This window comes from Mastomys coucha, unplaced genomic scaffold (assembly GCF_008632895.1).
Source record: "Mastomys coucha isolate ucsf_1 unplaced genomic scaffold, UCSF_Mcou_1 pScaffold14, whole genome shotgun sequence".
In the NCBI taxonomy this organism is placed as follows: Eukaryota; Metazoa; Chordata; class Mammalia; order Rodentia; family Muridae; genus Mastomys; species Mastomys coucha.
Window position 1 is genome coordinate 112929787 of NW_022196896.1, and position 16936 is coordinate 112946722.

The 16936-nt window shown below is 38.1% G+C and overlaps 2 protein-coding genes across 13 annotated transcripts in view; one reads left to right on the forward strand and one right to left on the reverse strand.

The window, feature by feature from the left end:
* The window catches only part of Gigyf2 (GRB10 interacting GYF protein 2), a 127107-nt gene that overhangs the window by 63399 nt on the left and 46772 nt on the right, over positions 1–16936 (forward strand). The gene's annotated exons all lie outside the window — the stretch shown is intronic.
* The window catches only part of Kcnj13 (potassium inwardly rectifying channel subfamily J member 13), a 17886-nt gene continuing 2228 nt past the window's right edge, over positions 1279–16936 (reverse strand). For 5 of the 8 annotated variants that reach the window (XM_031368297.1, XM_031368303.1, XM_031368302.1 and 2 more), the window contains 7 exons: positions 12507–12559; positions 11035–11270; positions 10228–10373; positions 9959–10089; positions 9332–9556; positions 3911–4386; positions 1279–1977 (listed from right to left, as the gene is read on the reverse strand). In XM_031368297.1, the coding sequence (XP_031224157.1) occupies positions 1355–1977; positions 3911–4370 (1083 nt within the window). In that variant the 5' untranslated portion in view covers positions 4371–4386; positions 9332–9556; positions 9959–10089; ... (1 more) ...; positions 11035–11270; positions 12507–12559 and the 3' untranslated portion in view covers positions 1279–1354. Of the gene's footprint in view, positions 1978–3910; positions 4387–9196; positions 9291–9331; positions 9557–9958; positions 10090–10227; positions 10374–11034; positions 11271–12506; positions 12560–12657; positions 12897–15278; positions 15916–16936 lie in introns of those variants that run through there. The other 3 variants (XM_031368300.1, XM_031368304.1, XM_031368301.1) reach the window with 3 other exon arrangements.

Genomic DNA, 16936 nt, shown 5'->3' on the forward strand with positions numbered 1-16936 from the left:
AGTTAATCTGTTACTTATCCCATTTAATTCCGAATAAGGGAAGGAAGAGAAACCATGCAGATCTCTTTGAAACTTGATAGTGTAATTTCTTTTTTGTTTTTGTTTTGCTGAAGGACAGCTCAGCTCAGTTTTTTAATTGAAATGGAAATTATTTAAAGAAGTATTTTAAGCTGGATATAAAAAAGGGGTTCATCTTAGTATATATAAAATAAAAACAGACAGAGAAAGCATAATTTTCATGGAATATTAGACTTGGAATGAAATAATAGAGATCATCTAGTCCAGCCTCCTACTGGTGAATAAACACTCATTTTGTGTTTATAGAAAAAACTATTTGATGTTGGAAACAGGAATTTGGTTTTGAAAATACTTTGTTACCTAATTTTTTGCTTTATCTATTGGAGATTTTTTCCTAGTTGAGTTATATATTTAATTAAGGCCTTTATTTATAAAAACTTAGATACATATTTGTATTTAGAAAGTTTGTAGGACTCGTTTATGTCATTGAGAGGGTCATGAGTATGAAGATAATCTTTTACTCAGGGTGGAAGCCGCTCAAATGAGAGGCAATTAGCTTTTAGATTACTACTTGAGTGTTATGCAAGTAAGATTTTAAAATAGGTAGAAACATATAGTTTTGTATCTCTTTGCCAGAAATGCCACCCTGCAAGTTCTGTCTGGGCCAGAACTTTTCTTATTTGTTCTGAATTTTCTACCACAAATACATGAATATACACATACATGTATTTGAATGTTGTATTCAAATGCTTTTGGGATTCTCTATAAATCCATATTGTTACTTTTCCTTTGTACTTTTGTTTCTAGCTGTTAGAAATTGAGATAATACTTACCCCAGTTTTGTAGTTTAAAGAATCAAAGGAATGGTGTTTGCAGTCTTGAAAAAATAAAAAGTTGTACAAGGATGTTCACTAAATATTGTGAAATCAGCTCTCTACCCAGGGAGCTAGGTTTGAAACTAGACTGTTGTTTCAGTTTACAGATGAAAATGAGAGGTGATTTTCTTAGAGTTGTTCTGTGCGCCATCACTGTCCAGTCTATCTTCATTCTGATACCATGCCTACATCTTTGCAGGTTTGCTTGCATGGATAACTATCAGATTGAGTTGCCTTGACAAGAGCAGATTACCACTGATATAAATAGGTAACTAGACTGTTTTGTTTTCAGGGATGTGTATAGTTAGCTTAGCCATTTTCTTTTTTGTGGGCATAGACATGATTACTGTGATATAATCAGCACTGAGAACAAGGAAACATGAGATACAGTGAAGGAAAATAGCTGTATAGCTGGCTGCATATATTTAATACATTAAGAAGTAGGATGGTGTAGATGAGTCTTATTCTGTCAGCCCTGTTTCAGCAATCTGAAAATTGTCAATGCTTTGTCCATTGATATGAATATCTAGGTCAGTCCTGTGTGGACTCTTAGAGACCACAGGAGTTGGATGTTCAGGAACAGTCTTGTCAAAATTCTCCATCTTGACTTGATACTCACCTTTGGAACCTCGAGTCATTAGAGCCGCAAATCGGTGATGTAACATTATCTCAGAGGGCAGGTAGGATGTCCTCCTTTGGCAGATTTCCCCAGTGCCTTCTTGCATTGCTGAGAGGAACACAACTAATTCAAAGTGTGGAGGAGTCTCATGTTGGAGCAGGGTAGCTAGAGGACTTGATAGTGTGATAGTATGGTAATAGGTTAGCGGGAAGATGAAGAATGGACATTCCTCAGAACTGATGCCGTCAAGATGGAAGTCCACACTGGTCTGGTAGAGTTCACTGTTTTCTCTTTCCTGATAGAGTACAGCAGAGACCCGAACACTGGTCAGAGGGCTGGGCCGGGTGTTGGCCACTTGGAAGATAAGGTTAGGTTTGCCATCTTTGTGAGCTACAACTGCTAAGTCAGTGAATCGAATTGAGAAAGCTCTATTTTTTGGCCGTGCAATCTTCGCCACAAAGGCACCTGAATTAAAAACCATTGAAATGTTTTTGTTCTATTTTTTTTTTTTGGAAGAGAAAACTTTAAATCTCAATACATTTTTTGAATGAGAAAAGTATGTCAAGTAGTTACATATTTCTCACATCCACTGAGTAAGAAATCCATCCCATTATAATTTAGGGTAATCATACTTTAAAAAATAATGTGTGTATATTTATTCTATTAAGAGCCAACAACAACAACAAAAGAAACTCCATGATTTCAAAATGGATAAGAAAAATTTGATTTGTCATGAAGAAATGTAAAACTTTATCTTGTAAGTTACAAAGTAAGAACCAAGCGTGGATCCTGCTGTGTAACTCAGGTTGGAATGAAGAGTACATGAGAGGAGGGTGGTTTTAAGAGGAGAGGCTGCAAGAAGGGGAGATACAGTAAAGAATTTTTAACCCTAAAACTTCTAGAAGCTAGTTTTTGGGAAAACCGGCCATAAGGTGATTCAGTGTCTCTTTTATGTAAACACTTGTGTCCACCCACAAGATGTAGAGGAGGATTTCTTAAGCAGTCTTGTGGCACAGAGCCTGTTGGCAGGCTGGTGAGGCATATGGCAATCATTATAACAATTGCAGATTTTTCTTTTTTTAATTATTTTATGTATATGATGTTTTCCTTGAATGTATGCATATTCATCATATGTGTGTCCAGTGCCTGAGGAGGCCAGGCATTGTTGTAAGCTGCCACATGAGTTTTGGGATCCAAACCTAGGTCCTCTATAAAAGAGAAACAAGTGCTCTCTTATCCACTGAATCATTTTTACAGACCCCATAATTATATCGTAAGTGCTTATATTACAGGTAGTGTGAAGATCTCAATCTATCCTTCCATCAGTTTGTCCATCATTTGTCTATCAGTAAATCCATCTATCTAATCCATCTAAGTTAATATGTATAATCACATGCATATTTGCGTATAACTTCATAATTGAAGGAAATGGAAAATTTAGTTAGGGGTTAGCACAAAAATTTAAACATGTTTCCATCTAAATACATAGGTTATCTTAAATTTATCTAAGAGCTGAGTCAATGTGGATATTCTCATAGAAGTTAAGTGATTTGTTACATGATGCAGAGCCAGTTGGTAGCATGTTGGGTCATCTTCCATGATGCTCAGGGCTTATCTTCTATTAGTCTATTAGTGTGCGCTTCTTAAAATTGTGTGTTACATAAAAAGAACTAATCCTATGGAGTACTATAGGTTATCAGACATATAAGTGAATATTTATGGCCATATTCACATTGCATTTTGTGTGTATCTGTAACTTTAAAAATTGGTGCTGAGTATGTTGCTGTGGGCTTCCTTGTATTGAGTACATGTTTAATAGGTGATCTCGGAGGAGAAGGTTGTATCATAAGAAAAAGATAAAAAGTGAGCTATGGGGCTAGTGAGATGACTCAGCAGTTGGGAGCATTGACTGATTTTTCCAGAGGACCTGAGTTCATTCCCTGTACCCACATGCCAACTCACAACTGTCTGTAACTCCAGATCTGACACCCTCACACAGTCATATATGTAGGCAAAACACCAATTCACATAAAATAAATTATAAACAAAAAAGCCAGATTTACGTCAGGTAACATGACTTAAAATTTGCATTACTCAAAATTTCCTTACTCAAAATAACTTCTGTGTGAATTTACTTTTATGCTTTTTGTTATTAGTTTTGCATAGTATATCCCTGCAAGCTAATGGCATATGATCTGTTTTCTTATGTAGTAGTTCCATAATTCTTTATATATTTCTATTGTTTGTCCCTAGATTGTTTCATTTCTTTCTTTGGCATCAACTGATTATAATAATGCAAAATAAATTACTTGTAACAATATAACAGACTTGCCTTAACCAACTATGTGCTTTATAAAAGGCTTGTAATATTTTAAAAAACAAAAACAAAAATAATTACCTGTGATAAAAGCCTCTAGCATGAGGCCTAGGAGCATTTGTATGGCAAGTAAGGCGATTGCACTTGGACAGTCACCACTGGGGAACATGGTACCATAACCAATTGTAAGTTGTGTCTCCAGAGAGAAGGAGAATGCAGCTGTGAAACTGGTGATGTGCTTCACACAGATAGTGTGGTTTTCAGGTGGGACATCGTGATCTATTTCCAGATCACCATTCATCTCAGCTACAGCATACCAGAGGACCGCAAAGACAAGCCAATGGACAACAAAAGAAGCAGAAAAGACCAGCATCATCCAGCGCCAGCGCATGTCCATTAGGATTCCCCATGCATCTCGAAGATACACAAGACCTCTTTGAGCACCATCCATCTGAAGTGTGCTGTGGCCATCTTTTGTGACCATCCTCCGGTATCTTTGACTCAGGAGAGGAGCATTAACTTTACAATTGCTGCTGTCCATCTCAGGCTGTATTTCTCTGAAACAAGAGTGAAGTAGTTAGCCCTTAACTGATTTAGAGTTAACATTCATGAGTTAGGAAGCTTTCTTACAGTGTTTACATGAGAGGGCAATTACTGGTCAAATCATTTGTTAAATAGTTATGTATTACTTTAGGATTTTTTTTTCCCCCGAGACAGGGTTTCTCTGTGTAGCCTTGGCTGTCCTGGAACTCACTCTGTAGACCAGGCTGGCCTCGAACTCATAAATCCACTTGCCTCTGCCTCCCAAGTGCTGGGATTAAAGGTGTGCACCACCACCGCCCAGTGAGGATATTTTTTACACTTTCCTTGATTGATGGTAAAAATACCATTTGATACTTTGTTTTCTAAATATATTATAGAATTCCAGAGGGTGAGGCTTATAATTTGTGCTTTCTAAAACAACCTACATGTTGTCTTTTATAAATCTAGGCCTTAAGTTTTATTGAGCTAACTAGATATATTATTTCTAAATGATAAATTTTTAAAATTTGCTGATAATTATGAGTAAATGAAATATAATTAAAAAGACTAGTTTTAAAAACATAAATATTTTACTCTCTAAATAAGTAAAAAGCATTTGGAAAGTTAGCATTAACTGTCTACAAATATTTTGTTTTCTTGCAGAGCTCTGGGCCTTGAGCATGCTAGGCAAGCACTACATTGATCTAGGTCCTGAGTGCTGCATATGTTTTGAAGTTAAACTTTGCAGTAGGATAAGACTTACATTATGTTAAGCTTCTAGAGAGTCACACCATTTTTTCTCATTTATTGATTGGATCATTCATTCATTCTTTGTGTGTGTATAGTGGGGTATTGCATGTGTTCCACAGCTGCTTTTGAAGGGCAAAGGACAACCTGGGAATCAACATTCTTCCCCATCATGTTTTGAATTCCAGTCATCAGGTGAATAACAATCACCTATACCCATTAAGCAGTATCTTACTGGCCCAAGATACCCAATTTTAATGTATGGCTTAGATTAAAATTGGCCTGTTTAAAACCTTGTGAAAATGTCATATAAATTTGCCATCATATATCATATTATATATATATATATGGTATATATAATATGATATATAATATTAATATATATAATATATAATATTATTTCTGTCCTGACTGATGAATGGATAGCTGTGGGGCACACACATTCCTAGTTCATATTAAATCTTGGCAAAGTAAGAAATTCCTGGCTGGAATTCTTGGTAAATTACTTCTCTAACATATATAAGGCCTTTGGTTCAATCCCAGTATAACCCTTGCATACCAAAGAAGGACATTCCAACTAGATGTATTTAGATAATACCACTAGCCCCTGGTGCTAGGAATGGACCCTGAGACCTTGTGCATGCTAGGTGAGTGCTCTCACACTGAACCCTAACTTTGAGAACCAGTAAACCAAAAGAAGTAGTTTTAAGAACTTAATAAGCAAAAGTAAACATTAAGAGATCAGATGAGAAATTTGAAAAGATATTAGTGTAGTCAGTTCTTGTGAGCAATTTTCATGAAGGGTTAGGCATTTCTCTATATTATCAATAGACATCTACTGTATGACCAACCTTGCACATGATAAATATATCTAAATATATAAAGACTTTTGTATCATGACTCGATGGCCTTGTTTTCATTAAGGGTGCTTCATACCCACTTTGTGCTCTCCTCTCTCATCCGCACTCCCCCAGTTGTGTTTTCTTAGATAGCTCAGACTGGTGAACTCTGGATTCTCCTGCCTCAGTCCTCTCTAGAAGACTAGAATTTACAGCTAAGTGCTATCATGCCTTGCTGCTGCCTTCCTTTTGTACGATACTTAAGTGGTGTGAGGTTGCTCGGCTTTGATGAGTTAGTCTTTCTGAGACTCTGGAGTTTTGTAGACTTTTTCTGTGTTACTGGATTTGGACATTGGACAGCTCTGTATGTATGACTTTCCCTTTTGTTCTGAGGCTGTTGCAATCTTTGTTGATGGTACCCGGGGCATTCTTCTTTCATATTTTTCTCAGATTTGAGCTAGAGCTGATTGAATACTGGATAGTTCTTCAATTTAGATCAGATGGGCATTTCAGCTTCATGTGATAGACTTTAAAAAACAAAACTGTTCATGTTGTATCATTTACTGCCCTACTGAGTTGTCATAATCATTGGGTGTATTTTTTTGTTGTTTGGCAAGTGCTGACAAGTAAGCCACACCTCAGCCCATATTTAATGCTCCTTATTTTATTAGATTCTTAAAATATTTTAAAAGGCCTCTTTTCTTTTAGAAGCAAGCACGGAGCCTTTGTAGACACCATGAAGGTACTTTGACACTCTTTCCCCATCTTCTCCTGTGCTCAGGAGATAGGCATGACTACCTCCATTTTCCATACGGAACCACTGAAGTGTACAGAAAGGCAAGGCGTTGAACAGACGACTTGAGGGCTTCGGAGGTTTTGGATTATTATTGTCTGGCTAACCACAGCAAAATCAGTTAATATACTTTTAATTTTATTCTACAAGAAACTGTAAATTCAAGGGAGGCTAAAAGGCAATGCCTTTAATAGGGTTCAATGCTTTGTCATTTGTTGCTGATAATGCTTTACTTTCATAGTAATACCTTCTTATGCTATTCCCATTTCATAATGAAAGTGAGACAATAAGTTTTCTGAGATCATAAAATTAGCAGTTTCTGAGTATTATTCCCAAGCATACCAAAGTCTAGAGTTAGTGCTAATCCCTAAAGCATTTGACTCTTGTTAGCCTTTGTGAACAGTGCTATGTTCAAGAACTACTACAGAGGCTAGGGGTGGCAGTACATGCCTTTAATTCCTGAACTCGGGAGCAGAGGCAGGAGAATCTCCCAGCCTCATCCGCACAGCAAACTCTAGGCCACGCAAGGCTACATGGTGAGACCAGGTCTCAAAAAGCAAAAGCAAAACAATCAGAGAACCAGGAGCGGAGTATTGGTTTTTCAGGAATGCGTATTAGGTTCAGACTTTGGAGCCATTGGCCTAGTGGAGTACACTAAGGTTCCCTGCTCACAGAGGCAAAGCAGAACGAGCTCACCCTTGCTTAAAAGCCCAACGGCTGTAGAACCCCATACTGGAAGGAGAGCCTTTCTGTACATACATTGTACCTTCAACACTAATTATTTTCATTCGGGTCTTTTTATTATGATTGCTGTTGGTTATCTATGGTTTGTCTAGGGTTTCTACAATTTCATTCTCCCTTCCCCTCCAGCAACTAAATAACATGGAAAAAACCATTGGCAGGGGAGTCAAAAGGCCAGTATCAAAACAGTGAAACGTTTTTTGGTTTGTTTTCCCCCATGAAACATTGTTGACTTTTGATGGGATCATTTTGGCAAGAAGTTGAGAGAAGTAAAATTTTGCTCCTTAGTGAATTACCTTGTGCATTCAGCTAGTCAGTCACTGCCGTTCGCGCAGTGCAGTACAGGACAGGGAGCGTGGCCTGAAGGAAGGCCCTGGCTTGTGTACATAGCTCTCATTTTGGGCAAGCTACCATGTCCCCTGGCCAGATAGCATTAGATTAAAACAAAGAATGTGGTTAAAAGGGAGATTAAATAATACGATCCCTTGAAGTCTACCTGCCAGTTTGTAAGTTTATGTCTAGTTTCTCAATTGTTTTCTATAGGATGGTTTCTGTATGATTTTATGTCTGCTTATCTGGCCTTAAATTTTTATATTGCTGTTCTCTGATGTTTATAGGATTTTTCCCCCTTCCTCTTCAAATGTAAGTGTCTAATGGGTAGACATATTTTCAAATAATTTTTACATTATCACAAGCACTCAAATGCATAGCCACCTCCTTCCTTCCTCCCTTTCTTCCATCCCCTCTCTTTCTGAGCCTGGCCTTAAACAGTCCAGGCTGGTCTCAAACTCAGTATTTATAGCCAGATGTCTTTGAGCTGATGTTGGGGCTTGTATCTTCAAAGTCCTAAGGTTACAGGTTTGTGCTATATACTTAACTATGAGTGCATTTGGAATGCATTTATCTAGATTTAGGTTATTGTGTGATTTTCATGAACTGGTCATAGCAGGAAGTAGAATAGACAAGTGGAAAATTTATGTGTGTATCTATGTGGGGGTTATAAAATATTTATAAATTTATAAATTGTTTGATGGGAAAGGTACTTATTTTAAAAATGGTAGTTTGATAGCTTCATTAATCATCAAAATAACAATGTTGCTCTGTTCATTAGGTGGTAGCTCTTAAAGTTGGTTTTCTGTTGCTGTGCTTCTAGAGGAGTGCTGTAATTCCTGTTCCTACAGTTAAGATAGAGGCTGCACTTAGGAACGCTAAATGAAGACAGTGTTTGTTCATGCCTTATGCAAACATTTTAAAGGCTGTGTTGAAAGTCTCATAAGCACCTTTCCTGGCCTCTATAATTAGGGCAAACAATGTGAGTATTAACCCCATTATGTAAGCTCAGAGAGTAGTTCATATTTTATTTTCTTATATACAGAATCTGTGTTAGTGATAATCCCCTGCTTAAAAAATTTTAAATTAGGATATGCAACTCTTTGAAGATTAAGAAAATTAAAATCATAGTACTTTATTCTTTTGGCATTTATTTCCATATGCTTATTTTGAGGTTTTTCTAATTCCATCCAAACAGCAACAACGACAACAACTACACCACCCCACACATTCTTTATAAAGCCACTGAATTTTTAATCTAGGATCTTTTCCTACTCATTACACAGTATAACAAAGAATTAGTATGTATTTACTAAAACAGCTGCGAGCTAACCTTTCACTAATGCTTTCAGCATGGCTGTTTGCCAGTTCTAAAATTTAAGGAAAAGAACAAACCTTAGTTCTGGCTCTCTAGGTAATGTCTGTTAAAGCTCTACTGTAAGCAATCTAGTTCTGCTCCTATCTGCTGTCAGCTTCCTTGCTTGTTCCCCTAAAGGAAAGAGTAAGAGTGAAGGTTACTTAAGTACTCACCGGTTCTTTTGTGGGGTCAGCCTACCAAAGAAGGTCTTAAGGAAGCTAACAGATGCGTGTCTTTTTGCCCAGGTGGTTCTAACCTGCAGTGTGGTTTGTAGGTTCTCGTCTTGGACTGGTGTTGCAGCTTACATTCCTGGGTTTATAATGTCCGTGAGGGCTGGTTTCAGCTGAAGCTGATGTGATTGGTCACTTAGTCTGCAGGGGGGCCAATTAGCTCTGATCCTGTGGAAAAGAATGCTGGTTTGTTAGGAGGTCTTTTTTTACCCAACACAAACTCTAACAACTCTGGAGAAAGCCTCTAGAACTGACGTGGAGAAGGGGTGCATTTTTTCCCTCTAATCAGGACCGGTTTTTAGTAAGTTTGCATAATCTTATTTAAGAGTTTATTTGAAAGTTCAAAGGGATAAAATTCCCTGCAAGATTTCCTTTCAGCCCTCTCTCCTTATATTGCGTGTTAAAGTGTGAGATATCTCTTTCACTAATCTTTTTTCCACCATTTCTTGAGGGGGGATTTAGCTGGATAAGGCTGTTTAGGCATAATTGATGAGTTGATTTTTCTGGTTTTCTTATCAGGTCCCACCTCATCAGTATGGCTATGATAGTAGGTATAGGTCATTTAGTTACCTGAAACAGTACCTCCCCCATTCTTAATTGCAAAGGAAGAACTTTGGTCTTTGTTTGGTTTTAAAGCTGTATAGTAGGCTTGACTAGGAATATAATTGCTTGATGCCTTGTACTTCTCTGTAAGGTAAATCCTGGTGAAAGAAGGAAAGAATTTTCTTAAGGCTTGTTTTAGTGATCCTTAGGGGTCTTGTCTTGGTATGTGTAATGAAGTAGAATAAAACAGTATTCAGGGTACATGATCTGTAACTCAGTTCTGAAATTGTATTTACCTGGAAGATGTCAGCAGTCCAGCTTGTAGCAGCTTCCACTTGAGCCGAAAAGTATGGCCTTGTGTAATGCCTACTGAGCAGTATTTTCTTCTCCTCTGTTAGCTGCCAATTTTAAAACTTTGATCAAATGTTACACATAAGAGGATCTGAAAAACAAAGACACTGTTTGTTTGAAGTAAGAGCTTGGAAAGGCCTGCTGGGAAAGTTATGAATGTAGACCAATCTAATGCTACTTAGGAAGGGAAATCCGACTTTGTGGATTCCTCTCCTTTCCTTCACAAGTTAAAAAATACATTAATTCCTTCTTTGTTTTATTAATGCCAGACATTTCAATACAAGTTTAGACAGAGTGCTAGTAACTTTGACCTTCAGAACCAGGGAGGGTAATCAAGGTGAGATTTGAGTATAAGACTTATTCCCTGCATGTGCAAGTAGGAATTTGTATCATTTTCTAGCTGATTGAGGAAAACACCTAACTGAAAATAGCTAAGACACTAAAGCAAGTAGTGGGATATTCTTCCCCAAAACCAGCACATTAGTGTATCTTCCATTGTCATGGATAGTAGGTAAAACAAAAGCTCGTCATTCAACCTAGGACACCCCCCTACCCCTACTACCACTACCTTATAAAGAGGCATTTTGACTGTATAGTTTACTGTGGCCTTGTATGTAAATCCCCCTGCATCAGCCTCCCTAGTACTGAGCTTATAGACCAGACTTTTTCAATAATGTACTCTATTTCAGACTGTTGTGACACAAAAATGATAAGAGTAAGTTAATGATACCGTTAAGTTTACCTACACGTACCCAAACATGCACCCACACAATGACTTTTGTGTGGTATTTCTAATTTTGGGATGCTTCCAGCTTGAAGGCTTGTCATGGATAGTGATGGTCACTGATGGCTGACTATGGATGTTATACTTTGACTGGAGCTCAGCATCCTATGACAGTCATTTGAGCATGTAAATTATTGTAAGTTGGTTCTGTCAGCTTGGCTGAGGTGACATTGATAATGGCACAGAAGATACACCACCGTCATCCTGAAACGCACAGTAGATATGTCATAGTAAGGTAGTTGGATCTAAAACATCTCTTCTTTGTATGAACATGAATGCTGTCTCATTGATGATTTGCTTTTTATTTAAAATTGTAATGATCATGCCAGGTGCCGTATACAAGTAAATTAGTCTTTATTAGATCCAAATCTCTGCCCCTAAAGGTATTGGTTACTATTTTAGCTAAAGTAACCCAGTATACTATCTGGAAATACACTATAGTTTTCTAACAACAAAGGATTTGTTGGCGTTGAAGTATCTTGCCTACTCTCCTGTCACGTCTGCCTGACTGGCTGCCAGTATTCTTACCCATGTTAAAGATTCCTAGACTCCTAGACTCTTTCTAGTTCTTGTGAGATGACAGGCAGCTTCTGGGTGTGCTGTCAGTACACTGTGAGCACAAGGGCTGTGGGGACAAGGACATGTGCCCATTGCTTGAGGTACTTTTTCAGAGACATTCTTACATGCTGCAGCTTCCCTAGTTGTTGTCCAGCCAGCGGCTGTGTTTTCACGGCTGCTCACCAGCTGAACAGAGGTTAGGCTGCAGAAGTTGAGAGACTCCTAAGGGTAGACTTTCAACTGCTATTTCCACTGCTCTGGAAGTGCATTTACAAGTGACTATTGAGAGCAAGGGGAAGTAAGCGGCCACACTTGGCTGGGATTTCCTTTCACTATTTAATAGAGAAATATAAAGTTACTTGCTGCAAAAATTTGCACATAAACAAGCTTCAAAGTCTGTCCCATAATTCCACTTTTGCTTTTGGAGATTGGGTCCTTGTAAGCTCCAAGTTTCACAGCTGTAGATTTTGTTGGCTGAGTGCCTTTGAGCTCCATCTGAAGTTTTCCATAAACACTATTTTTGGCTGCGAGTCAAACACGCACACAGGTGCCCTTTTACCGCTCCTTCTCCTTAGGAAGTCCACCCAGGCAGATTAGGCAGAAGCCAGCACTCAGTTTTCATTTCATTTGTAGAAGACAAATGCTATCTTAATACATTAAGGGGAGAAACTAGTATATACTGTCATTGGGGGATACTACTTGTACATAGTATGCTACAAATAATATGCCTTATGTGACCATGATGTAAGAATGTAAAATATTCTATAGGTAATATAGTTTTCTGATAAAATATCCTATTTGCTATATTGAGCAGAAAATATTTTAATTGGTATCTTTTGCCTTATTTATTTATTTATTTATTTATTTATTTATTTTTTTTACCTTTTGAAGATCATAGTCCCCATTAAGATTCTGAAAGCCTTAGAATGCTTGCCCTGAAAAACAAAGCATCCTTGGTCACAGTGTGCCTCCAGTCTAGGAACTCTGAGCCCTGAGCTCACCCTTGACTGTAGCTTGGGAATAGCTGCCTTACCTGGTCTCTTTCCAGGTTGGTGTGTTTAAGCCTCCTCGGTGACTGTCTTCCCCAGATATTCTAGGTGTGTACCAGCAGACAGCAAACATGAGGGCTTAGGGGTGGGGGCATATTCATTCCCATTGCTTTGAGGGATTTTTTTCAAAGAAAATCCTGACCTGCTGTAGTCTTCCCAGTGCCTCTCTGGCCAGGAGCTGTACTATTTTCAGCCGTTAGATTTAGACTCACTTTTAAGTCACCTTGTGTATAAATTACATTTTAAAAAGAAGTTAACCAGAGTATTTCTTTATTCAATTGTCATAGTGCTGATGATACATTACAGAGAGGAGTCTGAGTTTGACTGCTGAGAAGGGTCCATGTGGGTGGCCCTCATTGTGGCCCTGACCATCAGAGAACACTACAGTTATTAGGCACGAAAAGAACATGAGATAGCATCTTTTAAACTGCCTGTGAATAACTTTGATGTTTGTCATCGAAGGTTCATCAGGAATACACAAATCTACCAGACATGGTGGCTCATGCCTTCAATCCCAGCATTCTAAAGGAAGAGGCAGGTGAATCTCTTGAGTGCCAGGACAGCCTGGGATACACAGAGAAACCCTGTCGTGAAAACTAAAAACAAACAGAAAAATAAAACACAAGTCTATAGTTATTTTAAAACTAGGTTATACAAGTAAACCTCTTTGATATTTCCACCACTTACCTGAATTGATACAAGATGCCTACTGTAATTAGATTAGAAAGGATTCTAAACTGTTAGTGCAGTTCTTCATTTAGTGTCAGTTTTGTTTTCGTTTTAGTGGCAATTGTAAATATAATCTTGATATTTGTTTGAAGCTATATTTTCTTCTTAAATTAATTTCTAGGCCAGGCGGTGGTGGTGCACGCCTTTAATCCCAGCACTTGGGAGGCAGAGGCAGGTGGATCTCTGAGTTCGAGGCCAGCCTGGTCTACAGAGTGAGTTCTAGGACAGCCAAGGCTACACAGAGAAACCCTGTCTCGAAAAACAAACAAAACAACAACAACAACAAAAAATTAGTTTCTAGAACAAAACTTTTCTATTAAGAAAGTCCTAACCAATTTCTTTCTTAATATACATTTTAAAATCATTTCTCAGGAAATATTGAAGTAAGCTTAGTTCTGCCTCTAGTTCCTGACAACCTGCCCCTAAGTGGTGCGTCCTTCTGGAGCTTGGCAGGCTTAAATCCTAGATCTTCCTCTTCCCGTTTCAGGGTTACTAGAATTGCTGGCTGCTTCCAGTGGGCTTAGTTGTGGGTAAACCACTGAGAGTAATGTAGTAGAGATGGGTTAGGAGGCTGCAGGCCTAGGTTCTATTTCTGATGCATGACTCAGCTATGTGATCTTGGGAAGCCACCCCACAGGTATCCCTTTCCACACAGGAACAATAGAGATGGTGAGGTTTAACTTAATCTCCTGTGGTTATTAAGACGATCAGGTGAAGGATATCAGTGCATTGTATCAACTATACTGTATCAGGTCCTTTATTTCCATGTGTATCTCTGGTCTGTGGCCTAGAGGGCAGATGCTATGTTCAAGCCTGTCTTTGTAATCCTGTGTGCCTAATTACGTTTGTTTATGGAGGAAACGTCATGTTAACTTGTACCCAAGGTTTGAATATTGATATTTGTCAGATGACAAAGAAATACCATTTCTTTGGGAAAATATATGATAGTAATCACAAAAGCTGAATATTACGCATTCCTAAAGAAACATTTATTTGCTCACCAAAATTTGTGTATAAGAATGCTTATAAATGTACAGTTCATAATAGAAAAAGTAAAAAAACAACCTAAATGTCAACATTGTAAGGGCAGTACATCACAATTGTTCATAGAGTGAGATCTCGTACATCAGTGTAAAATAAAAGGCTATTTTTCAGAGGTAAGTACTCTAGCTGTATGAAGATCAGGGCTAGCAATAGAGCTCAGTAGATAATGGTGCTTGCTGTGCAAGCCTGATGACCCCAGTGGAATCTCCAGAATCCAGTGAAGATGGAAGGAGAGAAGCCACTTCACCATACGTGTGTGTGTGTGTGTGTGTGTGTGTGTGTGTGTGTGTGTGTGTATGTACTTGCTCTGCTCTTTCTTGTGTGTTCTCACACGCTCGCTCTCTTGTGTGCTCCCGCTTGCTCTTTTATTCCACTCTCTTTTCACTGTACAGTATATAGCTTAGGTTGCCTTGAACGTTTTGGTTTGTTTCAACCTTCCAGTTTAAGATTGTAGAATTATTAGCATTTTAGTAAATTTAATTTTTACTCAATAAAATAATATTTTATTTTATTAGGAAAAGTTATAATTGGTGTTTGATGAGTTCTGCATTTTGCCATTAGTGGTATATTACTTACTTTGATATGTTCACTACTCAAAGGCTCCATGTAGAAAAGCAGGTACTATAAATGAGTGGCTCTGTTAGTTTACCATTTGCAATTAGCACTGTTCTCACAGCCCTATAGCATTTGTGACATGGTGCATTCACCCCTTATTGTTTTCGTATTTGGATAAATCAAAGGTTTTTTCCTTCTTAAGTTTTCTTTTTGTAAGTATAGCTAGATTTTTCATGAAGCCATATAGCAAACAGAGTGTTTTGTAAAGAGTACTTACCTCTCTTAATCTAAGCAGGAGAGCCTGGGAGCTCTTATAATGCAGGGAAAGAGTGTCCACACTTGAATCTATAACTTTGACTCAGTATGCTATAAATTTCTGTTGAATGATCAGGAGAGTAACATTTGAGTTCTGCTATGCTATTTAATAATGTTATGTGATTCTAGACAATTCCCATAGGTTATGTATTGAGCCTCAGTTTCTCAGATTGGAAGATTAAATCAGTTATATTTAGAGTCTTTGTGTAATAAGAGGACCCCAGAACTTAGCTGAATGACTTGTGAATTAAGGTTGTACCCCAGGCTGGTTTCAGACTCTTATGTGAGCTCCTGATCCACTTTCCACTACCTCCTGAAAGCTGGGATGATGGCCTGGTTTGTGCCGCAGTACCCTGAGTGGATGACAGATGTGTGCTTCTCTGCTTCTGTAGGCAAGAAGGAACTTCATGTATTGTTACATGGTGTGGGCTCTAGTGTCTCGTGGAACAGCAGTAAAATCGTCTGCTTTTTCATTGGTCATTTTAAAGTTCTTTTGGGATTGGAACCACTTTCAATCTTAAGTTTGTGGAAATGAAGAGCCTCACAGCTTTGTAAGTGAGCGTCACTATAGGTACCACGTGGTAGCTGGCTTTCTTCAGAGAGAGATTCCAAGATGCTTAATGACAGAGGCCTTTATTTTCTATCTGGGTATGGTGATTCATAGTTTTAATCTCTAGATTCAAAAAGACAGAGGCTGGCTAGCCTGGTCTACATAGTGACTTCCAGACCACCCAGGGTTAGTTACATAGTGAGACTCTGTCTCCAAAACACAAAATAAAATAAAACAACACAAAACAACTTTAGACTCAGAATGTAATGGCTATTCAGGGATATTTCAGGGATAGTCTATTTTTTAGCAGTACGTTCAGGTCATCTTTAACAGAAAAGTATTTCATCTAGGGTTTACTGGGGTTGGGGGCTCCTGGAAGCTGTTGACCACAACAAAAAGAGAGTAGTGATTTTCCTAGCAGATGATGTCCTTTCTTAGAGCTTTTGAAAAATTACATTTCAAGTCTGTCTGTCTGTTTAATTTCCTCAACCCTCACCCCTTCTGTGTGTGTGTGTGTGTGTGTGTGTGTGTCTGTCTGTCTGTCTGTCTGTCTGTCTCTGTGTGTGTGTGTGTTTGTAGTGTGCATGTGTGTGGAAGTCAGATGACAACTTGTGAAAGTCAGTTCTCTGGCTTCCCACCTTTTGGGTCTCCAGAGTCAAGCTCAGGCTGTCAGGTTTGATAGGAAATGCCTTTATCCACTGAGCCGTCTAGCCACGGTGACCCTAAGGTATTTTATTATTTAGTTAGGATCATACCTTCTGATATTCTAAAAACTGGGTGGACAAACAGGATGTTAAATCTTAGTATGTATAATGTGTAATATAACTAGAAACAAGGATTTCCTCATTAGGTTCTTTTTTTTTTTTCCTTTAAAACTTTTATTATGGTTTAATTGAAATGATTTGTCACCAAGAGAACATGTAACTGTAACTGTTGCAGACTAGGAGTATCAGTGTTCTTCATTTTTAACTAATAATGAGATTTGCTAAGGTGCTAGGAGTTGTTAACACATACAGTATAAAATAATTTTTGTCTAATTGAGAATTACCTTCTTTTTTTTTTTTTTTTTT